This window comes from Sus scrofa, chromosome 14 (genome assembly GCF_000003025.6).
Source record: "Sus scrofa isolate TJ Tabasco breed Duroc chromosome 14, Sscrofa11.1, whole genome shotgun sequence".
Classification (NCBI taxonomy): domain Eukaryota; kingdom Metazoa; phylum Chordata; class Mammalia; order Artiodactyla; family Suidae; genus Sus; species Sus scrofa.
Window position 1 is genome coordinate 129386445 of NC_010456.5, and position 25854 is coordinate 129412298.

The following is a 25854-nucleotide window of genomic DNA, read 5'->3' on the forward strand; positions in this document are numbered from 1 at the left end:
CAGAACCAGGACAAACCCACGTGTAAGAAATAGCCCTCTGAAGACGCTCACATGCAGCCCCCCAAATCCTTAGAAGCCGTGATGAATTTTCTTTTCCCAGCACTGAACTTACTCTCTAGGAGTATTTAACCCAAAAAGTACCTGATAGGCCAAAGCCCCAGTGGCCCGAGTTTGTCCCATCAACTCCTTCTTGAGCTGATTCACCAAGTGAATCTGTGGACACCCATGGCCGGCCCTCCCAGAGGCAGGGCAAAGATTTCAAAGGTTCAAGCTGGCTGTAAGCCTCACCTGGTGGCCTCACATGAAGTTTAATCAAGCTGTAAAGTACTCAAAATGTCCAGTGTTTAAGGACCTCTTCCGCCTTTGTGTATGTGTTTGTGTGAGAACTAAAATTTCAAAGCTATTTGTCTTTTTTATGTAAGATGAGCCATCATGCAAAACTTACTGGCCAAGCAGGTAATCGAATACACATATCCCATGGAAGGGTTTTGTACATTTCAGTCCTTGCAGATAACAAAGCCGTTATGAATCCTGCCTGGCCCTGAGAATGAGTTCCTTTGCTCCGGAAAGCTGCCAGTCCTGCCAGCCTCTTTGGGGGGAGGGGCTCATGTATTATAAATTCTCGAAGCTCGTTTAGCCGCAGTCTGGGCATCGGTGGAATCTTCATCCTCTTCCTCGGTTCGCTTGTGTTTTAAGAACAAGTCAGACTTTAAGAAGCGGCTGTAGCTGTCATACTTCATGAGGTTGAAGATCTAAGGGGAAAAGGAAAAGAGTCTGAAGGGTGAGGCTAACCAGGCTTCAAATCATCCCATCAAATGTTTATTAAATACCTAGCAAGTGCCGAGGCATGTAAATACGTGTCAAAACCCACAAAGAAAGCTAAAGTAAGTCATGCGCTAGACAAGGCGGGTTTCTGGGATATTTGGGGGTCATTGCAAAAGTATCTCAATGGAAGATAAGAGCTTAACGAATCCCACAAATCTATACTTTCCACGGAAGTATAGGTTCACAGAGCTCTGATTCATAGCCTGGTATCAAGAGGTTCTTTAAGAATCTCCACTTTATTCGGGCAATTAATACAGGGAAGGAGTTCTCCAGGAACTTGAGATTAGCAGAACAGAAACCATTTCTGTAGAGATACGATGGTATAAAGGCCACTAACATATCAGATGATGCCAAGACAGTTAAGCCCCCCCGGAAGTCTGGCATGAAAATCTCAAGCAAACCTATCATTATGCCTAGAAACAAAATGGGGCTTATTCAGTGCAGGGCAGGGAAGTGAAATGACAATCTAACAGCCCTAATGCAAGAAAATAGCAGTCAGCTGCAGAATGCAAACATCTGCTGGCTCAAATGGGCCAGCAGTGCATCTCTGGGAGAAGAATGCATTGGAAGGTAGAATCGTCAGGTGCAAAGGGAAGACAACTCCTGCCTGCCCCCTGCCCCACTCCAAGTCCTCAAAGAGCTCCCCCCTCTCTCCTAAGCCCCTACTCCCAGCAGCCCTCTCCCTACTCCCACCGCATCTTTGCTAGCCTCCTCCCTGGCCCTGCAGAGGGGTGAAGAAAAGAGAAGAACTTTCCAAATATCTGGGGATACCGTCTTTCTTGGGGAACCCCTCTCCAACTCTCAGGCCTTTCGACTGAATCTTCAGGACACACCACAGACTGAAAATCCACACGGCACACCCTGATGCCTGAACAGCACTGCCATAGGCTCAACAAGTGGAAAGTTCCAGGGGTGTCTTAGAATGTCGCTCACTGCCAGGCGGGGTTATCAAGTGGGTGGTAAAACAGCTTTTAAACCCACCCTCTCCCAAGAGGCACACAAACTACTTTGTAAATGAAATGTCCGATGGTGTCCGAGGACTCAGGACATCTGCCTGGGGGGATGGGAGAACTCGGCCTTGGCCTTGACACCTTCATTTTCCCAAGACACCTTCAACCATGGGAGAACCGCCTAAGTCCCTTCGCTCTCAGCAGAGTCTGGTCCTCGGGTTTTTTTAATTTTTACTGAAATATAGTTGATTTACACTTTCAGGTGTACAGAGAAGTGATTCAGTTATATATATTGGAGATCTTTTCCATTATAGGTTTTTACAAGATACTCTGTATAGTTCCCTGTGCTATACAGTAGGTCCTTGTTATCTATTTTATATATATTGTATTTTAATCCCAAATTCTCAAGTTATCCCTCTCCACCAAACCTTTCCCCTTTAGTAATCATAAATTTGTTCTGAGTCTACTTGTTCTGTAAATAAGTTCATTTACATCGTTTTTTTAGATTCAACATATAAGCAATATCACAAGATATTTGTGTTTGACTGACCTGGGTTTTCTTGGAGCTCTTAAACTACACCTACCCTGCCCTGGGTGCCCTTCCAGTCTAACTGCTCAGAAAGACCAAGCCTCTGGAAGCCCCCACCCTGTGCATCTCCCTAGCAGTTAATCTATTTTGTAGCAATCTCATCATCCTAGATTATTTACTGAGGTTTGGAGAAGTTATTCATTTAAAAAAATCTCCCAGAAAATACAAAAACCATTGCCAGGGGCGAGGTGAGGAATAAGGAATGTCACCATTTCGCGGTCTCCCACGTATGTGCCATCCCTCAGCACCTGCATTAGTCAGGAACGAGAGCCCCCAAAGGGGACTTTGAGATGCCCACCTAGTTCAAATTTGGAATGATGCTCGAAGAGGAGCTAATGGAAGCAACTTCGTGTGAGAGTGCCCCTCCTGGCACCCCGCCCCCACCCCCACTGCCACCCCCACCCCGGTCCGCAACAGATGGGACCCAGCGCAGCCAGCAGGATGCGGTTCGACCCGAGTGTCTCGTCTGAGGCTCCGTGTGTGGGAGTGGAACATCCTGTTTGCCTGCCGTGGCTCTTCAAAGCAAAGAAGAAAAAAGGCCGGGCTGGAGGCTCCCAGGGCCAGAGGCCGTGGAGGAGGAGGAAGGGGGTTGCTTGAGCAAGGCGTCAGGGGCCGGCAGGACTCACCCAGCCTCCAGGAGATGCCAGGACACCGCAGGCTCTGCTCCCCCTTAGGCACTCTTGGGGCTAGCAAGCTCAAGGGGCGGGTGGCTACCGACTAGAAGAACCTACAGGCCACTCCCTGCCGGGGCAGGTACGAGGTACCGGTGGAGGCCGTCGGGCAGGGGCTTCCCTCTCCACCAGCCCTCGCCTGCCTCCTGGTGCAGCCTCTGGTGCCGAGAGTCACTGGGTGGCAGCTGCAGTCCTCAGACTCAGATTTGAAGGAAAGGGATGCTGCTCTCAAGAGCCTCATTTTCTGGAGTGATGAGCTGCCTGGTATCTCTGCTCCGGGTCTTCACTGCCATGGGCCACAGGTCTCCTGGGCACTGGCCTAGGAGCATGTGGCAGTAGGATGCTCCCATCCTAGGGCCCCTCATGGGTGGTGCTCAGTGCAGATGGCTTAGAGGATAGGGATTATGCCTAAAAAATCTCTTCCAAGAAAGTGGCCAAAGACCAGCTACTCAGCTGCTGACCACAGCATCTTTATCACTGGGCAATGGCAAACGTTCCTCAGAGGAACGTTTGCCCAGTGAACGAAAAGAACCCACCTGCCAAGCAACGACAGGGCTGGTTAAAGGATTCAGGCTGGTACCAAGCCAGCCGAGAGTGCCTTCAAACCACACATCAGGCCCTGCGTGGAGCAGCCTCTGATCCTCACCAAACCCCTGAGATCCCCAATCCCACAGGGGAAGAAACCAGGCCTTGGAGGTTCTGTGCTTTGCTCCAGTGGCTGGTACATTATCAGCTCGGGTGCTGTGACAAGCACCGAGGCCTGGGTAACTTAAACAACAAAAGTTTCCTTCCTCCAAGTTCTGGAGTCTGGAAGTCCAAGATCAAGGTGGCAGCAGGGCTGGTTTCTCCTGAGCTTGGAGGTGGCCGTCTTCCCCAGGGTCTCTCCTCTGTGCGTGTCTATGTCCTACTCTCCTCTCCTTATCAGGACGTAGCTCAGGTTGGACTAGGACCCACCCCCAAGGACCCCATGTAATGTCAATCGCCCCTTTAAGGAATCCCCATCTCCAAACAGTCACATTCTGAGGTTCAGGGGTTTAGGAATCAAACACATGAATTTGAGGGGAGACACAAGTCTGCCCACAACAGTGGGCAAAAGAGCCGGGTGGGCTGCAAACCCCGACCACCCAGCTCTGGAGCCCACACTCCTAACCTCTGGGCTCCCCTGCAGCTCATATGGCAGAGCAAGAGGCCGTCCTTAAAAAAAAGGTGGTGAACAGGTGGGAAGATGTACACAAGTGTTAAATGGCTGAACACTGCATTTTTTTAAATGCCCCGAACCTAGAGACAAAGACCCCAAATATGTTCTTTAATGTGCGCTTGTGCGTGTAAATGGGAAATATCCCCAAAGGTCAGCAGAGGAGGTCGAACAGTGTGCCCCCCAGATGTCTGTCCACCTGGAAGCTCAGAATAGGACTTTATTTGGGAAGAGACTTAGTTGAGGATCTCGACTGACATCATTATGTATTTAGGGTGGGCCCCGCTCCTTAGAAGTGGAGAGGAGAGGCTGACACACGAGTGAGGGAGAAAGGCTGGGCAGGGACTGGGGAGATGCGGCTACAAGCCGAGGACACCAAGGAGCACCGGCCACCATCAGATGCTGCAAGAGGCAAGTTAGGATGCTCCCCTCCAGCCTCCCGAGCAAGCTTGGCTCTGGCAGAGCCTCGCTGTCAGACTTCTGGCCGCCTGAGCTGGGAGAGGAAAAAATGTCTGTTGTTTTAAGCAACTTGGCTTGCGCTCATCTGTTAGGACAGCCCTTGGATGTGAACACAGTCAAGTTACGGACTACACCTCATACCTCCTTGAGCACAGAAAACACGATGGCCCTAGGGGGTCCCAGAAAACCAGGACCCTCGGATGGGGAGACCTGGCCTCACCAGGACTGAGCTGTGACCTTCCCCTGACAAATCTGCTTCACGTTGTCCGCAGGGGAGCAAAAGACCACAGAAGGTGGAGCTCCATCTGTGCTGGGCTGGGGCTCCAGGTGGGCAGACCATCTGAGCAGAGTCATAAGCAGGCAGGAAGGCAGCCGCCGATGGAGCAGAAAACTCAAGTTGGCAGCTTAAGTGGCATTATCTAGCTTTTTTTTTTTTTTTTTTTGGCCAGCACAGCTGTAGCCCAGCAGGTTTGGGGCTTCGGCAGCCCCACATCTGGAGGTGCATGCCAGGACTGTCCATTGCTTAGTGTCGTAGCCTCAGGATCCAGCCCTACAGGCTGCTGGACATGGGACTCAGGGTGAAAACAGGTTCCCCAACTCAAGATCATTACAAAACAAGGAACCCCACCATCCCCAGACAGCATGACTGATGGAGGGTTCACCTTTCTGTGAAGGAAAACTATCCATGAGGTGCTTCGGTCTGAGACTATTGTGTGTCTGCGGCTCCAGGGAAGGGCTCCCGCGGAGACACATGATCAACCATAGAGTGAGAAGCTTCACTAGCTGTGAGGGCCCCTCTGTGAAGGTTTCAGCCCCATCTCAATCAAGTGCATTGCAGGCCAAATCAATCTTTTAACCCCTCCTCGAAGACAGGGATGCTAAAGACCTAAACTAAACACGCATCCTGCCTGCTCTTCACAGCCCCCCTCCCTGTTATCTCAACCAGGCATCAGGAGGAAAAACACGAATCCCTTAACACAACAGAAAGTCTTAGGCGATTTCATATTTGCTTCAGGAACTTGGTTTAGTTTTTACACGAAAATGGTTGAAAGAATGCACACCTGTCCATGAAGCATAGTTCTAAAACACACCTGCGAGCCTAGACTGCAGACAAGCTATCATAACCACACAGATAAAGCCAGCTCGCGCTCCATTCCTCACTCAAGGATCAGCTGGGCAGCACAGAGGCTGCTGGGACTAGGCAGAGGGATGTTCCCATCCCGGAGTTGAAGACCCCCCTCCCCCTCTGGTGACAGGGAAATGGGGTGAGCCCCCCACACCCCAAGTGGGGAAGAAGGCCTGAGGGCAGCTGGCAGAGAGCAGGTGTGGAAAAGAAAGCTCAGGTCAGCGCTTCTCCCAAAGTACCAGGGAGGGCGACACAGAAGGTTCTGTCACCTGGACAGTGCTCCTGCTTCCTGGACAGGCCTCCAGAGGCCGACAACGTGCCAGAGTGGGATCAGAACTCCAGAAAGATGCTGAACATGCACAGAGACCCCTGCCTGGGGTGAAATCCCCTCACAGGCCCTCAAGTCTGGTGCTGTTGCATTGCAGGGGGTGGGGGTGGGGCTTCGTCCACCTGTTCCCAGAATCCTTAATATTAAAATTCAAAGCTGAAATGACATGCTTTCCATATGGGGTGAAGGTGTTTTATTTTTGCCTTTTGCCATCAGGGAGGGAATTCAATACTATTCTGGCATTCCTCCCCCACGCCCTCTTCTTCCCCTAAACACTGTCTTAAAGTTGTGAAAAATAAAATAACTCTAAGCATTTCAAATGCTGTCCTTCCCGCCCCACCATCAGCCGGCAGAGAGCTGTGGCAGAGGCCGGGAGCCAGCGTTCCTTCCATTGGAATGAAAGCCCACGGGCTGCTCTTTCTGGCTTGGCCACTGGACCATGCCATTTTCCGGACTGGGCTTGGTCTTTGGGAGCAAAGGTCAGCTGGCACTAAGACTGAGGCGACCGGATCCCTGGCTCCAGCCACCACTGCAGACTTGGAGAAAGGGGACACCTAAACGACCCCCATAGACAGGGCAGCCCCTCCCCCACCTCTGGGTCCTCGCCAGCTGGTCCGCCCCTCTTACTGAGGTCTAAAAAGGAAGCGCTTCTCACTTCTTGGGTTCTGGGGAAATTCAAAGAAACGACAGTGCTAAAAAGGGGCCTGTGCATATGGTTCCTTTCTGTCAAGGATGTGGCTGGGAGCGCTGACATCTCACTGAAGTCTTTCAATTTTTTTTCTTTTAAACATCAGAGGTGGAGGACTTCCTTTTCCGTGGAGAAGGCCGCCTCCACTCTGCCCTCCCCAGACCAGACTTAGCATCGACCTCGAAGCCCGGGCGGCTTAGCGTCCTAGCAACACTCAAAATCCTCAGGAAGTGTAGACACCGGGGCCCCTAAGATTTCTGGAAGAAACCTGCGGCCTTCTCTTTCATGGTCTGAGAAAGCAATGACCTCAAGTTGCCATTTGCAATGACTTTGACTTCTGTCTTCTCCAATTTCCCTGCTGGTCCAGGGAACCCATCCTGCTAGGCTATGGAATTCAAACCAGAGGCTTTAGAGATAGAAAGGTGTGTGAACTGGGGCCCAGACACTTGTAGGAGCAGAATTCTGTTTTAAATCTTTCACATGGCACAACCTCAAGTCACTGAGCAGAGTTCAAGGTGTTCTATTTTCAAATACTCAGGGAAGGTTCTGGAAGGATATACAACATAAGGCAGAAAGTGAGAGGGAAGAGGCAGGAACTGGGTGGTGTTAGCTTTTCACTTCATGTAGTAATTTAACAATTAAAAAAACTTTAAGGCATGCCCTTGTGGAACAGTAACTTAACGATCCAGGCATTGTCACTGCAGAAGCTCAGGTCACTGCTGTGGTACAGGTTCAATCCCTGGCCCAGGGAATTTCCATGTGTTGCAGGCACAGCAAAAATGACAATTTTAAAAGTTAACTTGTCCAGAATGCTGGGTGGAGCAGTAACAGGATGTGCTCATGGCTAGTGCTGGTTTAGTGGGTTCCTGTGCTGGCCTTCCTCCCTGGAGTTCTAGCCGTGAGGGTGAATAGGACACATGTGTTCAGGCCACCAAGCTGACAGGGCCAGCACAGGCGGGCATTGCCATTTCTTGTACAAAAGAAAGGCATGTCAGGCTGCTGTGACTAATTTGACCCCTTCATGTTGTGGGTGCCTCTCAGCGCCTGAGTGACTGGAGGGAATGTTCTAGAATCAGCAAGGGCTGGTTGTATGGGAGATGAGAACTGAGGAAAGGAGGCGAAGGTGGGAAAAGAGAAGCCAGGGGAGAGCATTGGTTGGTCTTTAAATGCCAGAGACCACGCTGCTGTCCCAGGAGCCCCACGAGTGGTGGGGCAGGAAGGGTCCAGCTGAACCGGAAGCCCTGGGCTCAGGCTCCATTTCCCCTCCCAGCTCTGCGACCTCGGGCAGTCAGGTCACCTTCCTTCCCTCGAGGGAACTTTCTCTCGTAAACTGAGGTGTTGGGTCCCTCCTTCCCCAGACAACTTGAGAGTCAAATGAGACGCACACACAATGACATTGTGTAAACGAGGTTCAGTCCTACTGGTTTCCCAGGATTCACTAAAGTGTAGAAAACTGACATCTATCATTTGCTGCTTTTTTAAAAGGTAGGGCCTGGGGGCTCAGTGAAGCTAAGGCACGTGGACTATCTCGTTTTCAGAAGTCATTAAGCCAGGGTTCCTCAGCCTTGGCGCTACTGACATCTTGGACCAGATGCGTCTGTTGGGAGGGGGAGGGGGCGGTCCCGTGCACTGCAGGGTATTTAGCAGCATCCTGGCCTCTGCCCATTAGGTGCCAGGGGTAGCATTCCCACTCCAACTGTGACAACCAAAAATGGCTCCAGACACGGCCCAGGGTCCCCTAAGGAGCACAATCCACCCCCAGGTAAGAATGACTGCGTGAGGCCAAGGCACATCTTCCTGTGACATTCTAAAGGACAGGCACAGTTACCTCTTCTGGGGAGCTGACTGCACACCAGGCACCGCACTAAGTTAAGCACCTCACTGTGTTTCATCCTCATGACTGCCTCATTGTAACCTGAATTTCACAAATGAGGAAACTGAGGCTCAGAGAAGGACCACATCTTGCCTAAAGTTTGATAACCACTAAATTCTAAAGTCAAAGAAAAGAGAAAAAAATCAGGTCTAAGGAAACAAGGTTGCCATCAGGGGGTGATTTTTCTTAAACACAGGGGCATGGAAGGCTTGCGGGTGGCTCTGTGTGTAGCTTGGGGAGGCAGCAGAGTTTGCCAAAAGCCCCACGTTACTGATGAGGCCACAGAGGCCCCACCAGGAAACAGGATCCACGTGGGCCAGGATGGGAGGTCAAACTGAAACATCAGTTCCCACTTCCCCCTCCTGGCTGACCTGACATGCAGTGACAATGACAGTGCATCTGCATTGTCACTCAGCATCCAGGAAGTGATGGGCAGGGAGGGGTAGGGAAGGGGGAGGGGAGGCAGGCCATCTGGGTACAAATGATGAGCCATGGTCAGGAGACCGAGGGTTTGCAGCTGACTTTCTAGTAACTGAGATCACTCTGCATGCAGTCATCCATGTTCTCTGCCTGGCTGATGAATGACGGGCACAGCTGGAGCTGGGGATCAGAGCCAAGGTGCCCAGCTTTCAAGAGGTCCTTAGTCTAGCTGGCACATTTTATAAATAGCACAGGGTTGAAATTAAACTGGTTACCCCAGCCTCAGGGTCTAGCCCCAGCCAGTCCCTCCCAACTTAGCTTCTGTCACTTCCTTCCCTCACTCCACTCCAGCCACACAGACCTCCCCCGACACAGAGGGTGGATTCCAGCCCCAGGGCCTTTGCACCTGCCATTAGCTCTCCCTGAAAGGTCCTGCCCCTTCTCACCAGGCTCCCCTTGGCCGCTCAGATCTCAGCTGCCTCTTCAGGGGGCCCTCCCTGACCACTTGACCCGAAGTGGGCTCTTCCCAGGCACTCTTAGCCCATCACCTGTTGCATTCCTTTCCTGGCATTTACCTCCCTCCAGCCTCCTGGGTGGACAGGTGCTGCTTTCCTTGCTGCACACACAGTTCCTAGCACAGTCCCTGGCACAGAGCAGGCCCTCCATGGATACATACAGCGTAAAGGACTGAAAAAACAAGTCCACACAGCAGCAAACCAACCGAAACTGAACTGAGACCTCCCAGGGGAATTCTTCAGACAAAAAGCCACTGAAGAAACCAGCTCTCTGTAAGATCACCTCCCCCTTCCTGCTTCCTACAACTTCTGTCCCATAGCAGCCTTGGAGTCTAGGCTAAAGAAATGCCTCCAGTACTGCTCTCGCCTCTCCTGGGCTGGCCAGCTGGGCACACCGCTGGGCCACAGGAGCAGAGCTGAATTAAAGCAGAAGACAACCTCTCCAATTATGTATTTTCCAAGTAACAAAGCCCCCAAACTTAAGGGATCATTTTGGATGAAATTCCTTTTTTTTTTTTTTTTTTTTGTCTTTTTGCCATTTCTTGGGCCACTCCCGTGGCATATGGAGGTTCCCAGGCTAGGGGTCTATTCAGAGCTGTAGCTGCCAACCTACGCCAGAGCCACAGCAATGCGGGATCCGAGCCGCATCTGCAACCTACACCACAGCTCACGGCAACGCCAGATCGTTAACCCACTGAGCAAGGCCAGGGACCGAACCCGCAACCTCATGGTTCCTAGTCAGATTCGTTAACCACTGCGCCACGACGGGAACTCCATCGGATGAAATTCTTTTAAAACGTTTAACACTTTCGGCAGTGAATATGCTGGCCAAACTTTGTTTTTTGCTTGATACTTTGGGGTCATTACGATCACTAACTGCGTCACCACCCTGTAGCACAGGGATGCCCCTAGTGTGGTGTGTGGGGAGCTGTGGCCCCCACGCTTGGTGGTTCCCAATCACCGTGCTGTGGTTTCGTGTTTAGTATCATGTTTGTTTCCTCCCTGGCTGTTAGCCATGGCTTCTTGCTGCCCATTACTCCACAGCCTCTACCACCAGCACTTCAAACTGGCTGTGAACTGAAAAACCAAAACTGTCAGAACTGCGTGTAAACCAAGAGTCAACAGGACCTGAACGAAGACCTGAGACGCTCTCCTTTAGATGAGACTCGTGGATGTCAGATCATCTCATGTGAGGCTCAGGGAGGATTTTCCCGTCCTTCTAAGGTTCCAGCTGTGCCCCCAAATCCATGCTGCCCTATCAGCAGCCTCCAGGGCATGGAGTGCTGCCCGCTGTGGGGAGGAGCTGAGGCTCCCTGAGGTTTTCCTGGTGAGCCAGTGCTGAAAGCAGGCTGTTCAGACAACTTGGCGATAAAGCCAAGGGGTGCTTAACAAAGCCAAAGCTGCGGAGGAAGTCTTCAAGTTAATGTGCAGTCTTGTTCCAAACACACTCCCCTCAGCTTCACGCTCCTTCATTTAGGAAAACACGGCTTTCGCGGGAGCCTTTTGGGAGCAGAGACCCACAGACTGTGCTGAGCATCCGTTATGATAGTTATGAGCAATTCCCCCACCCCACGTTCCCCCCAACTCCGCCCCGAGGCAGAGTTTTCCAAAGCGAAACAGAACCCAGAAGCCCTTCCCAGGGACTTGCTATAGAATCAGCTCAGATTCCAAATATCTCGTCCCCACCCAGTTTCACCTCAGGAAGATAGCTCCTCTTCCCCCCTCAAATAAATGACTTTTAACAACAGGGTATAAAAGCACTTTTTTTTTTTTTTTTTTTTTTTTACAGAGTAGTTTGAACTCTTCTACCACACATGTTAGATGTGTGTGCACATGCATATTTGTAGAAAAAAGATGGAAAGCCTAGACATCAACAGGAATGGAATGAAACTGTTTTCATCTTTACATTTTGGTTTCCCAAGTTTCTTTTGCCAAGCCTGTATGATTTTTCCAGTTAAGTAGATAAGTTTTGGGGTCTGTTTTTTTGGGGCCGTACCCAGAGCGTGCAGAAGTTTCTGGGGCCTGGTATCAACCTCCACCACAGTAGTGACAGCACCAGCTCCTTTAACCGCTAGGCCACCAAGGAACCCCAACAAGTCTTTTTTAATAAAAATTATTTTTAAAATATTTTTGTCACTTTAAGGAAACATCCTCTGTCCCTTATTTCCTCCTTTTTATATAACACTAAACCTTCCACGTCTCAATCCAGTGAGGGTGCCCAGGTCACAGAGACCCAGCTGGCCTAACGGCAGGACAGCCAGGCCTTTGGATTTTGAGACGTGTCACAAGCCTTAACGGCAGGAGAGCCAGGTCCTCCGGAGCCCGTGGTCTTGCACATGGAATGGCAGGAGCCCGTCCCACTCCTCGCCACCCCAGGTGGCTTCTGCAGTCCCAGAAAAGAACCATATACAACCATGGCTTTCCAATCCCCCTGCTCCAGCAGATCTCAGGGGGCTTTGAGGAGCAGTGTGGGGCTGTCTTGGAGCCCAGGGCAGCTGCTCAGGCTGTGGGGGACACAGTGTAGTCTTTGAAAGCAGGCATGACAGCCACCAGCACTTCCTATACCAGCGGGACTTTGTGCTAACAAACCACTTGTGCCCTTGACCCCAGCTTTCCTCCCCATCAAAATGGGAATGCCACTGCTCACTGGAGTGTAAATGTGATAGTACAGATGCCAAGGGGGCCGGGCACAGAAGGGCACCTCTGAAAGGTAGATACTGCTCTTACTGAGAATACCTAGAACACAGGAGTGTCAGTGCAGTTCTCAGCCCTGGCTGCATGTCAAAGTGCCCTAAGAAGCCGGGGAGCAAATCAGAGGTCCAGGTAGGGTGGATCCCCGTGCGGTTACAGCCCAGGAACTGCCTTGAATCATTCCTCCCACTTCCCTTCCCCTCCACAAATCCATGTCCACAGCACCCCTCTCGCTGGCTCAAAATCACCACCTCCAGGAAGCCCTCAGCAAGTTTTCCATGTTAACTGGCGTCCATTCAACCCCCAAACTTGATTCAGAATTCATGCGGAATTTGCACTTGCCACCGTATCAATTGGAAAACAGTCCCCAGCTACTTCTCATACTTGTATTTGCTACCTGTCTTGTTTTCTATCTGTTGCTGAGCAAGTGAGGCCTGCTGGATGTTGGGATATGTCCTGGGCTCAGTGCCCACTCCAGGTGATCAAAAAACGCCAAACGATGCAATGGGCCAGTGGTTTCTTAATGTGTAGTCCTGGGACCTGCAGCATAAGAGTCACCTGGGAACTTGTTGGGAAGACAACATCTCGACCCACCTGGGAACCATCAAGCCTGCTGATTAACTCTGGGGCTGGAGTCCAGCCTCTGTTTTAACAAGCCCTCCAGAAGTTCCCTTCGTGGCTCCGCAGTTAACGAACCCAACTAGGATCCATGAGGATGTGGGTTCGATCCCTGGCCTCGCTCCATGGGTTAAGGATCCGGTGTTGTCATGAGCTGTGGTGTAGGTCACAGACACAGCTTGGATCCTGCGTGGCTGGGGCTGTGGTGTAGGTGGTGGCTGTAGCTCCATTTCGACCCCTAGCGTGGGAATCTCCATATGCCACGAGTGCAGCCCTAAAAAGTGCAAAAAACAAAACAAAACCCTCCAGGTGGCTCTGGGCTTGTTCATGTTGGAGGAGGGCTGAATTAAGCTAAGAGCTAGTCTCCACCTGTGTGCCAAATAAGGCCTTGGCTTCCCCAGTAAGAACAGGGCTGGCAGAAGGTTGAAATCTGCCAGTGTTCCATGCTCTGCAAGTGTGTACATACCATTTCCTAAGAACAGAGTATGCTATGAATAGTCACATTTGCAAATTCATGTCAAAAACAAAAACCTCTGCAGTACAATTTCATCCCTTTTGCCTATCTTACTTCTGGCATTCCTCCTATGAAAATTTGCCAGAAAACTAAAGTTTACCCCTTATAGGTCCTTTCTTGAAACCTAACTTTTCCTGCTTTAAGTGCATTTATGTTGGCAAAGTGGGCTCCTGAGCCATCAGAAGCAGGTGGCAATATTTGGGCATTAGCACAGCAACCTTAGGTTCCCTGCCACTTCGAGTCTGTGTGCTTGTTTGCTAGATTTCTCTGGCTGCTCCTACCTTCGGTTATATCACGTGTTGCTTCCTCTGTGGGTTCCTCAACTAACTCCAGCCTCCCTTCTAAGCTGGCTGAGAAGCCAGATAACCCTGCTGGGTCAAACTGTGTGTAGACAGAAAGAGGCCTGAGGGAGGCTCCTCCGGGCCAGTTCCTGGGCCTGGCAAGTCAGTATCTGTCTGTCACCAACCACAGGCCCTCCACGGGCCTCAGCCTGTCCATCTGGAAGAGACGGGTGTCTAACGTTTAGTCTTAACTGAATTCTTCCAGACTTGGGGTGGGGTCGGGGGGGGATGTCAGTTTTCAAATCAAGGTCTAAGTAGGGAAGTCAGATTACCTGGTCCTGGAGTTTTTGGAACATCAGTGGGTGTGGTTCCTCCAGAATCTTCTCATTGAGCCGGGACTGGCCCTCAACATTGACTTGTGATGAGGCCTTGCTGGACAGAAAGGTCATGTATATCTCCTTTGCCTTTTCCTGCATCTGGGGAGACACGGAGAGCTTGTCTGTTATCTGCGAGCATGGCCCTTCCGGGCCTGAGCCGGCTCCCCTCGCCAGCCCAGTCCAGCAGGAGACGCTGCTGCTGTAAGAGCCCTGGGGGGTGGGGGTGGGGCTCGGGGTCAGCCTGGCCCCCTCCCTCCCCTCCCATGCATCTGTAGTCGCATCTCCTGTCACAAAGCTGCCTTACTATCCATTCAGAAATAAAGACGGAATCCTGGCCCAGAGTGAGTGACATTAGGTAGCATTCCTGACCACCCTGTGACTTCTCCAAAGGACTCTTGGGAACATCACTCAGCCATAAAAAGGAAGGAAGTACCAACACGTTCTACAACGGGATGAACCTTGAAAGCATTATCCTCAGTGAAAGAGGTCAGACATGAAAGGCCACCTGTTACAGGAGTCTATTCATATGAAATATTCAGAACAGGCAACTCCCTAGAGACAGCGAGGAGTGGTTGGCTGGGGGAGGGGGAAATGGGGGGGTGGCTGCCTTGTGAGTAAGGGGTTACTGTTTGGCATGATGAAAAGGTTCTGGAACTACGTAATGGTGATAGCTGTTTAACGCGGTGAACGTGTTTAACGCCACTGACCTGCTCCCTTTAAAATGGTTGAACTGGTAAACATGAGAACCCTAAAAAATGGTTATGGTAAAATGTATGTCTATTTTGCTGCAATTAAAAAATTTAGTTAGACGATGAACACATATCCCAGCCAGTTACCAAGCCCCTACTATGCTCCAGATACTCACTAGGTGGTTTATAACTAGGGGCCCATTTCCTTAATCCCTTGGGTGCCTAGCCAAGTACCCTCCTCCAGTTAGGGCCACGTCCCAGATGAAGACAAGGAGGCCAGGAGAGCTAGCGTGGCTTAACCAGGGAGACAAAGGACCACTTGGTCCAAAGCCTGGCATTTCTGCTCAGTTCCACGCTTACAAAAGACATTAATCCCCCAGGTGGTGCTACCAGGCACCAGGACTGGGGGTCGTTTTCGGGGAACAAGCTATGAGTGTTAGTAAGATAGAACCCTCAGCCACCTGCCCCAAGGCCTAGGTGCAGTCGGGCCGGAAGGCGTCTGCCCTCATCAGCGAGGTTGGCAAAGGCGTCCACACCTGCAGTTAGGCTGCACCGAATCCCAGCAGTGGCTGGTGCAGGAACGCTCTCAGGGTGAGCGCTTTGTCTTACAAACAGCAGGCACCTGCTGGGTCCTGGAAGTGTCCCCTGAGGGTTCTAGGCTCTCTGACTTCCTGTGCTCTCACCGTGCAGGCAGCAGACATGGGGGCTGTCTCTCTATGCATCAGAGCCTCATAGTACCTCACCCAACAGAGGAAACAAAACAATAAATGCCTCTGAAACAGAGCTGCAGAGATGTGATTTGCAAGGAGAAGCCAGGGGGCTGCTCAGGGTCTCTCTAGAAAACCGCCCTTCTCTCCAGAGCCCACCTGGAGCCCCACACGTGTTGCAGAGCTTGGCTTAGGAAACCCCGGATTCTGAAAACCTCTGGCCTCATGGAAACCCCCAGAAGGTTCAATTCCTGGTGCTTGAAAGGAGGGGAAAAGCCATCTTTTAACTTTGTATAGTTCTGGGGACCAGTTGACAAAAGACGCCATGAGGCGGAGGCCTGGCCATCTGCCAGCCCCAGGAAGAAAGCCTGGGCAAGACGCGCGGGAACATTGCCCGGGTGGGGGCCTTTATGGCAACGTGGTTCTTCCAGGGGACAGGCTGGAAGACCCGAGTCGGGCAGCCCTTTGGGGCCGCCTGCCTCTCGAAGACGGCCTCCCCCCACCCCTACGAGGCCCGGGCCTCCCCCACCACCCCCATTCTGTCAGGAAGGAACATCTTTGGAAAACCACTTCCTGTTGTAAGAGCACTTCATAGTGGCAGACGTGCAGCCAGCAGATTAGCAACCTCCATGTGGGGCTCTGGAAGCAGAAATCACTGTAGGCTTCTCCTCCCCCTTGAACACACATACACACACATACACACGTGTTCCAGATGGAGCCGGGCTGTCTTGGGTGGTTCTGAAAAGAAGTGTAATGAATAGCTTGAGGTTTAGAGGTGGGGGTGGAGGGAGGACAGGAAGCAGGTTGGAGGGGGGGGGGTGCTGGCTCTCGGCCCCACCCACATGTCCCCAGCACCCAGCGTCCCTGTCTGCGGAGAGTGCAGGGTCCCCAGTCCGCCCTCGTCTCTGACTAATCGTTCAGGGTGACGGCGGCGTGGGCAGAGCTTATCGGGCCGGGGTAGGAAGCGTGACTGAGAAGGGAAACCCTGAGACTGCCGACCACAAGCCGGTCACGGGAAGGCCTGGTGTCCACGCCGAGAACACAACGAAAAAGAAGAACCGGGTGGCTCGAGTTATTTTGGTATATTTTCCAGAGCTTGGTTAACCCAACTCTAGTTCCCGTCGGGACAGGGTGAGAACATCCCCCACTGGGGTGGGGGGGAGACGGTGGCAGCGCTCAGATCCCCTACCCTGGGCACAGCCTGGGTGGCCTGCCGCACTCCTCTGGCCCTTGCAGCCTCTGCTGCGAGTGTCTGTCCTGCCAGGACAGCAAATGGGCCCAGCACCCAACTCAGCCCCAGAAAGTGCTGGAAAAGCATTCTGCCCTCTGGGCCCAGGTGATGAGTCTCAGTATCCACCTGAGGACCGTCTGTGGACCACGGACCAGGTCTGCCTCCCAGACACCCCACCAGCCTGGCAGCGCACCAGCCATGGCAAGACTCGGGCAGAAGTTAGCCCTCAGACGCTGCTCCCAGCAAGTGCAAGTTTAGGAGAAGCAAATTCACTTCAACATCAGCCCCAGAAACAGAGATCGACCCGGAACAAGGACAAGAGCATCTGCAGCCCACAGCTTGGACGAGCTGGTTCCTCTGTCTGTTCTGGTTCCTCTCTCCCTCCCAGTGAGTGTGCTTGGATTTTTTTTTTCCCCCCACTGGGAAAACACACACAACCTTTTACTCCACATCTTCCTATAGCTAATGACCTCTTACTGAAACATCTCAAAAGAAAAACGTGCATTTTGTGGCTCCACTCTGTCCCCCCGCGCCACCTGCTCCTCAGCCCCCGGCTTCTGCCCCTCCCACCAGCTCAATCATGTCCTTCCACCTCCAGCCCCTGGTCCTGCTTACCGCGGCTGCCCTCTCAGAATTCTCCAGCATTTCCCAGCTTCCATCTGCCTCCTTTGCCAGCTCCTGTCCTTCTGTGCCCCCCATAAATTCTGGAGTTTCCCAAGTCCTGCCCTAATCTGGCTGCGTTCCCAGCCACACCGTGTCTCAAGATTTCAGCCCATCTCTCTCTCCCAAGCCTACTGACCATGTAGCCAACTGATTTCTAGAAATATGGGCTTGAATGTCACCTCAAACGTAACAGCAAGGAAAGTAGTGGTTCCCTCCTGGCCGGTGGGTCCTGCCGTCTCTAATCCAGGAAGCTGGGAGCAGCCATCCCCTAACACCCCCCCCACCCCTGCACCCTGCCTGTCACCGAGTCCCCGCCTTGCCTCCATCAGCCCGCTCCCCTCCGTTTTCATCACTCTGCCAGAGATGGACAATGGGACAGGACACATAACTGGAAGTAATGGCTCGATCCTTTCATTTTAACATCAACTTCAGAAAAAGAGGCAAAGAACGTGTCAGGAGAACAATCTGAGCATATTTCTGCGCACTGACACAGGACGTGGAAAGCATTCAGAGGTATAGTAAGGGACTGCAGAGAGCAGCAGGAAGAAACCTGGGCACCGCCAGGTTGGAGTGGGGAGGCAAAGCCAGCAAGAAACCTCCAAAAGTAGCAGGAACTCCAGGGCACTGGGGAACCCTGGCCGGAGGGATGAGGAGGGCAGCAGAAAGGAGCTGTTAGCTCCCCAGGTCCCTGACCCCCAGCCCTGAGCAGTTATCCCGCCGCGCCCCCACCCCCCAGAAGAAAAGAGCCTGGAATTTTCTCCTCTATAGAAACTGACTCGGGGAAGTGGCAGACACGAAGGAGGGCAAGGAAGAGATGGCAAAGCGGATACAAGGACTAAGTGGAATCCTTCACGGAACCACCCTGCAAGTTTCTCCCAACTCAGATGATCTGAGATGTTTATAAACATATCGGGCTTGTGGCCACCAGGAAGGGACTAGGGGGCCCCAGTCTATAGAAAAGATGAAAGAGTAGGAGGGGAAAAAACATAAAATTAAGAACTCATCTAGGGGATGGTCATCCTTGGGGGGAGAGAGAAAATGGAGAGAAAGAAGTTACTTTAAAAATGATTGTGGGAGTTCCCGTCGTGGCACAGTGGTTAATGAATCCGACTAGGAACCATGAGGTTGCGGGTTCGGTCCCTGCCCTTGCTCAGTGGGTTAATGATCCGGCATTGCCGTGAGCTGTGGTGTAGGTTGCAGATGCGGCTCGGATCCCCCGTTGCTGTGGCTCTGGCGTAGGCCGTTGGCTACAGCTCCGATTCGACCCCTAGCCTGGGAACCTCCATATGCCGCAGGTGCGGCCCAAGAAATAGCAACAATAACAACAACAAGAGACAAAAGACAAAAGACAAAAAAAAAAAAAAAGATTGTGAAAATAACAATGTAAGATCATTTCCCAGAACTACAAATTTCCAGGTTAAAGGGCTCCATCAAATGCCCACACCATGAATGAATCCACCCCTTCTCCAAAGCCTCTGATTGTACAGTTTTACAATATTGGTGACAGAAAGAGGATCCTATGCCATTCCAGAGAGAAAAAGCAAAGAAAATACAATAGCTTACCTGTAACATACTGATTCTTAACAAAAATGGAAAATAATAGGCCAATGTCTACAAAATTCTGAGTTTCAACCTAGAATTCAATTCTATGCTCTATGACGTGGGAGAATAGGGAAAAAATAGAAATGTCATTCAAAATCTTTAAAAGTCTATACGCCCAGTCCTCTCTCTCAAGAAGTTATTGCTGGTCCTGCTCCACCAAAATGAGCGACTCCGGACAGAAGAGGACCTGGGTGTGGGAGGCCGGCCGGAGAGGGGCAGGGAAGGGCTAGCGGTGGCGAAGGAAGACCTGGGGTCACCCCGTGGGAGCTGTGGTCAGAGGACCCCAGGAGGACTGTCCCCAGGGGAACTTGGATGGTAGAGACGATCTGAGAGGCCTGTGTAAAGTGGTCTAAAGGGCTGTTAGTATAAAAATAAGAGCAAAAAAAAAAAAAGTCCAAGAAGGAAAAATGTAATCTCAGCATCCTCTTTGGCTCAGCAGCAAACAACGAACAAAAAAGCCTCAGTAATGAAAATACAGCAGACAGAGGTCTAGAGTAAGTGAAACCTCAGTTATAGTAACAGGATGTTAGAGGCCATCTGAAAGTGACAAAATGGGCCAGGAAGGAGCGGGGGTGTAGGGCAGGCCCATGCTAGGCCCCAGGCCACACCATGAACAGCTAAGCTCCCACCCTGTCCCACCTGAACTCAGCCAGGTCCCCGGGCAAAAGCAAAGCTGGGAAAGACACAGCCCAAAGCCGAGGGGCAGTGAAATCTAGAGTGTGCTGAGGGTTTAAAGGCATGAGCCCGTCTTACTTCACTCACCTGTGAAGTGAATGAATTTCATGGAAGGAGTGCTGGTCACTTTGGATTTTTAGTTTTTGGTTTTTTTTTTAAACAAAAAATCAATCGCTGTTAAATACTGGGTCAAGTTTTAGTGTTAAATACAATGTAATAAAATGAACAAAAACCACAGACCCCGCTCCCCATAATTAACTCTAAAACACTATAAAAATGCACGGTACCATTAGAATTAAACATATCAGCGCAAGTTGCTCTCAGAGCTATGATTATTAGAAATCTTGCACCATCCCACCACTTCCCCGCCCCCACTCTGTTTGGTTTTTACAAATCTGTACCAGTGGCTGTATCCATCTCAAGCCCTGTCACACAGTAAGCCAACTTAATATGCATGAGCTGATGACGGAAGGAAGGAAAGAATTCAGGAGTAGTCAAAGAAGAAGCACCTTTTTGGAGCTTTTTTTGAGGTTTTATGAGACAAATGCTGTTTTGTATTAGAAGATTGATGTATCTCATGGGCTAATTCAACAGGAAGAGGCCCTTTATAGGAAAATTTTAAACTGTAAAGAAATTGCAAAGGGAGAGAACAGCTCTGAAGGCTGACTGCTGAATCTAAGTGCCTGGCATTACACCCCAGGACCATTCCAAGGAGGGAGGGTGGGAGGCATCACCCACCCATCTTCCTAAACCCCAGGGCTCCCCACCAGAAACAGAGTCGAGACCCTCCCAAACTAAATGGCTGCTTTCCAGGCTGCCAGGGGGTGAAGCACAGACTGGGGAAGACACAGCCCCAGCCCGCTGTTTGGAGCTTCTGAGAACAGAGGCCCCAACAGAACGGAGGGCAGGTTCCTCACTCAAATCCAACCCCTTGAGTGACGGACCGCATGTCAAGGTGAGCAGGGAGGCCAGGACCCTGCCCACTGCGGATCCTCAGGGGCTCAGCAGGTAACAGGAGGTTAGAGGTCATCTGAAAGTGGCCTGAGTGGAAGGACAGAGCCAGCCACTGTCCTAGGTGCTCGGATACAGTGGGGAAGAGGACAAAGATGACAAACCTTCCAGAGTCCACATGACAGAGGGAAAAGCAAATCGAACTGAAGATAAATAAGAGATACAAGGTACCAGATAACTGGGTAAGTGCTCTGGAGAGATCCGGCTGGATAATTAGAGTCAAAGAATGCAAAACCCAACCGGCACAGGTCCTATTTAAATAACGGAGGCCAAAGCAAGGTTCGCATCAGTCTCATAACTGCCCTAGTTCCCTGTAGAGAAACCGTCCCCCCTGGATCAGACATGGGAAGTCTGATTGTGCAATTCAGTTAGGCCGACTTCTCCCTGTATGATGGCCTCCTCCGCTTTTTAAAATTAGTGAAACAGAACTTACTTCTGGTTTTACTTCCCCTGCAGCCAGACCCACCCGTGACTACACAGGGGATCTGGGCCTGCATCCTGGTTCTCTCTGCACCAAGCCAGGCGGCTGTGGGTGAGCTTAAGTGCTCAGACCACAGCTCCAGCATCTGGAAGGGCAGGAATTGTCATCACAAGGCTGAGTGATAAACCCAGACTGAGGTGTGGACACCACCATGGGCCCCAGAGAACATACCACCTCCCTTCCCAGTGCCATCTGCATCCTCGGGCAGGTGGGCGAAGTGGCGGTCATTGCCTGGAAGCAATGGCCAGGCACGCTCCAGGGCACTAGCCTTCAAGGAGTCCTATGCTGTGGGACAGGGCTGGGCGCACAGAGAGAGGGCCAGATTCTGGAAGCTCTGACTGTGGGTTGTGGGCGGGCCAGTACAATCCAACACCGTGGCTTTCCAGCATTCACCTTGGTGCCTGGGGTCTCCAGGTGTGCCCCACCCCCAGCCGCAGGCAAGCAGAGCCAGCCCACCCCTGAAGCACGGCGCCTGCCTCTGGGCTTCCTTCAGCTCTTCTCTCCAGGCCTTGCTCCCCACACGCTGTTCCCCTCTTCCAGGAACACTCCCCTGGCCAGACTCCACTGAGATGTGAGCCCAAGAGTCACTTCCCCAGGGGCCTTCCTGACACCCGCTGCCTGTGCTCCCACAGAAGCTGGACTTCCCATTTCTGTACTCGTCATACTTGCAAAGGATTGTTTAACAAGCAGCTTCCCCTCTGAAAGCCTGTTCCCTAAAGAGGCTCATCTGCCTGGTCCCTGTGTGTCACGTGCTTTTCACAAGGCCTGGCCCTGAGCAGGTACACTGCAAAGATCTGGAAAACTCAATTGAATCAAAGGGCACACTGACACCCTATGCAGGGGAAACGACTAGGCAGCTTAGGGTGCAGATTCGAGTCCCAGCTCGGGCTGGCGGGGACCTCAGCTGTCTAGTTGTGCAATGCAGGGGTGGGCCAGCTGACCTGTCGGCCCCTCTCACCTCCAGCATGCAAACTAAGGGAATGGACATCTGTCTGCCTGCTTGAGTCTGAGCAAGGGTTTTAGGGCGAGGCTGGACATATCCATTGCCCAGGCCAGCATTTATTGAGGGTTGTCCTGGCCTTGGCCTGGGTGGGGGCAAAAGAGAGCAAGGGGCACGCCTGTCTCAAGGGATGCAGCCAACACTTGGCTTTCCAAAGCAGGCCCTACCACCTGAGGCCATTCACCACCCTGGAGCTCGGGCAAAGCCATCCTCCAGGGGGAAGAAGCAGGAAGGAAGCAAATGCCAAGGGTTATGTTGGGATGGTTTTCTCAGCTGACTGAGGAAGTTCAGCTAAAGGGACCTCGGATCCACCCTTGTCCCCACAGAGCGGAAAGTGGTAGAAAGACCACACGGCTTGATCTTGGAGCAAGGGTGCCTGAGGCAGAAAAGCCTTTGAATAAACCAATACAGACATCTTCTGCAAACACATAATGGCTTCTGGCCTCAGGGATTCCAGCTATGTGGAGCCAGAGGCTCAAAAACTGGCAGCCTACGAGCCTCATCGGCCCATGGCTATGTTTTTTTTGGCAGGCAAGCTTTTCCATCTTTTAAAAGAATGAGTTCCATCATTTATAAAATCGGAAGGTTTCCTATAAGAAGCCAAATGTCCAGCGTCTCTGGAAAAACAGGCAGCACTGGGCTGAAGATAGAAGTTGCCTTGGGAGGAAGGGTCCCTCAGAGTTCTGGGGTGAGGGGTGTGCAAGCCAAGACCTAGGTGGGTAGAACTCAAAGCAGGGAAGGCTCTGACGGCCATAGACCACAAAGCGTTCACTGTCAAAGTCAGCTAAGCAGCCCGCTACATAGAGCCTCTGGAGGCAGGGCAGGCTACCCCCTAATGGCTCCAGTCCCCACCACTCCCTACAGCCTCACACCAAAAACCTCCCTCGTGCCCTATAAGTTACCAGCCGCTGCAGGCATTTAGCCACTAGCCTCTCAGAAATACGCAGGCATGGGTCTCGTAAGCATACCCAATCCACAAGCCGCCTTCTCCATAATCTCCTCCACCTCTCCTGACACCCAACTTCAATGGCAGAAAATCCAGCTGACATTGGAATTAAAGGCTACCTCCTGCAAAGAGCACATATCCACCCAGGAGAACAGTCAGAAACTTTATGTGGGATGCCTGCCAACCACAAGATGTTCTGCAAAGATACACTGAATAATTGACAATCCATCTGATGCATTATCACCACACGCCTGCTTTACAAGATCCATGCAAGATGCTGGCATGTCAAACTCTGGGAGATGCATTCACATAAATTACTCGTGAAAAAAAATCCTACTCGATGATGAACTCTCAATGACTTAAATCGTTATTTTTACTTTAAATATTTGTCCATTTGAACAGCTCCCTTTTAAAAATAGATTAACACGCTTTTTAAAAACTGTTAATATTTGATCAACACAAGATAGCCTAATCTGAAGCTTAAATCTCTCCCCCCAAGTCCAAAACGGATTAGATTTCTCTAGGCAACTTCAACATTTATTGGAAAGATGGCTGTAACTTTATAAGAAGGGGAAAAAATGATCAAGAACGTGATTACAGGAAGTTCCCTTTGTGGCTCAGTGGTAATGAGCGTGACTGGTATCCACAAGGATGCAGGTTCAATCCCTGGCCTTGCTCAGTGGGTTAAGGATCTGGCATTGCCGTGAGCTGTGGTGTAGGTCACAGACATGGCTAGATTCCACATTGCTGTGGCTGTGATGTCGGCCGGCAGATGTAGCTCCAATTCAACTCCTAGCCTGGGAATTTCCATATGCTGCAGGTACAGCCCTAAAAAAGCTCAAAAAAAAAAAAAGGTGATTATAGAGTGGAAGAAGTACCTGCTTTTTATCTTGTGTTTTCTTAAAATCTTCACAGGCTAGCCAAAACAAAACATTCTCTTCACTGAATTCTTTTTTTAAAAACTCCTATGGATGAAAAGAAGAAAAATGTCAAACAGTATTCTACTTCAAAAACAAAGCATTTCCCTTTAAGAACAGATATGTCAAAATTCAATAACTGATCAATCTCCGCCCTGAAAAACCCCATGTATGTTTAATGTTACAGATGGAATTCCACGTGCATTTGAACTTAATGACTTTGACATTGTGAAGAAGAGTAAGAAAGCAGGAATCTACTTACAATTCTCAACTGACAATAAATTACCAGAAAGTAAATTAAAGTGGAAGATCTATTCATTCCTTCTAGACAGTGTTTAAACAAAGTACATTCCTCTAAATTTAGGCCCCCCCTTTTTTTAAACAAAAGAAAACATATTAAGCATGTCTAGAAATGCCATGATGAAAACTATCTGAAGTTGGAGGTGTGCTTTCCTCTGGCAGATGTTGGGGGGCTTGTTGGCACAGCCAGCTCTCTGGCTATGCATGGAAAAGTTTTCTCCTCGAGATCCAGATGGTGCTCACTGGGGTCCTCTGTCCAGAACTGTGAGTAGCCCTGCCTGCTACCCCCTCCTTGGAATCTGCAACAGGGAGCAACAGCACGAGAGCTTATCCTGGCCTGACCCAAGGCTTAAAGACAGACGTCAGTGGGAGTCGGGCAGATAAAAGGCATTCTTGACATTCACATGTGGTTCTTCTGACACCTGGGGTTTCTGCAGACCCTTTCTAGGCAGCACTGACCTTGTCATCCACCTGCCCTCCTCTGAGTTCAACTTCACCTTGCCAGCTGTCATCCGGCCTCTTTCACTGTCACTAATATATCCTGAAAATCCCCAACACACAAGAGAACAAACCTTCACATCACAGAAACCCAGGCCACCCCCTTCCAGGTGTCACAGAGCTGGAAACGCTTTGTCAACAAGCATGGAACCGCGTCCCCGGCATCTCTACCCCTCCCAGCCAGCTGTATAAGAACTGTGCGGGAAAGCGTTTCCATCTTGGGCATGACAGGTGCGCCGGTCTCATTCTCAAGTGGGGACACGCAGTGTTAAAAGCTGGCCTGGGTTTCCCCCACAGGCTCTGAAACCGCTTGGTGTGTTGCATCAATCCCAGTCAACAACAACAACAAAAATGCAAACCCTAAATCTTTTCACGCCTTCTGGGTCTTCAAGTAGATTCTCCAAAGAAGCCGCCCACTTGGCTGTGCTCTTGGGGTTCTGGTGGCTGCTGCTGGCACTCCCATCACTGTCGTGGATATCTGCAAAGCAAAGTTCAGACTGTGTATGTGGCCCAAAGATACTGTCATTTTACAATGGTCACTATGATCTTCATAACCACAGCGGCTCACCTTTAGTACTGTTACAATCCAGAAGCGACTCGAGGTGCTTAACGTAGCGAATTCATTCTAGTCCTGACAACAACCTTATGCAGTAGGTGCTACCAATCCCTCCATTTTACAGGAGTGGAAAACTGAGGCTCAGAGCTAAGAAGGGATGTGTCATTTCCCAACACTCCGAGTGCATCATCTTTCGCCCATTCACCTTTCCACCAGCTCCCTGGAGCCCTCCTCCCATGGACCTTGATTCAACGGCAACTCTTTCTCCCTACATGCTGTGCACAGTCTTATCAGGCTGTGTTGTGACGGTTTGCACGACTGGCTCTCACTAGTCTGAGAGCTCTTGATCTTCTGTCTCTAGCAGGTAGCTCACTGCCCGCTGGCACATAAATAAAAGTATGTACCAGGGCTGGGTCTAGGGTGGAGAAAGGGAGGCACTGGCTGGAGGTGCAAAATTT

At 51.0% G+C, this 25854-nt stretch overlaps 1 protein-coding gene across 2 annotated transcripts in view; it reads right to left on the reverse strand.

Annotated features, from left to right (window-relative positions):
• The window catches only part of RGS10 (regulator of G protein signaling 10), a 37434-nt gene continuing 11852 nt past the window's right edge, over positions 273–25854 (reverse strand). For both annotated transcript variants that reach the window (XM_001927416.4, XM_003359382.4), the window contains exons 2-5: positions 25200–25318; positions 24004–24090; positions 14076–14219; positions 273–752 (exon numbers count right to left, since the gene is read on the reverse strand). In XM_001927416.4, coding sequence (XP_001927451.2) covers positions 606–752; positions 14076–14219; positions 24004–24090; positions 25200–25318 — 497 coding nt within the window. In that variant the 3' untranslated portion in view covers positions 273–605. The remainder of the gene's footprint in view (positions 753–14075; positions 14220–24003; positions 24091–25199; positions 25319–25854) is intronic.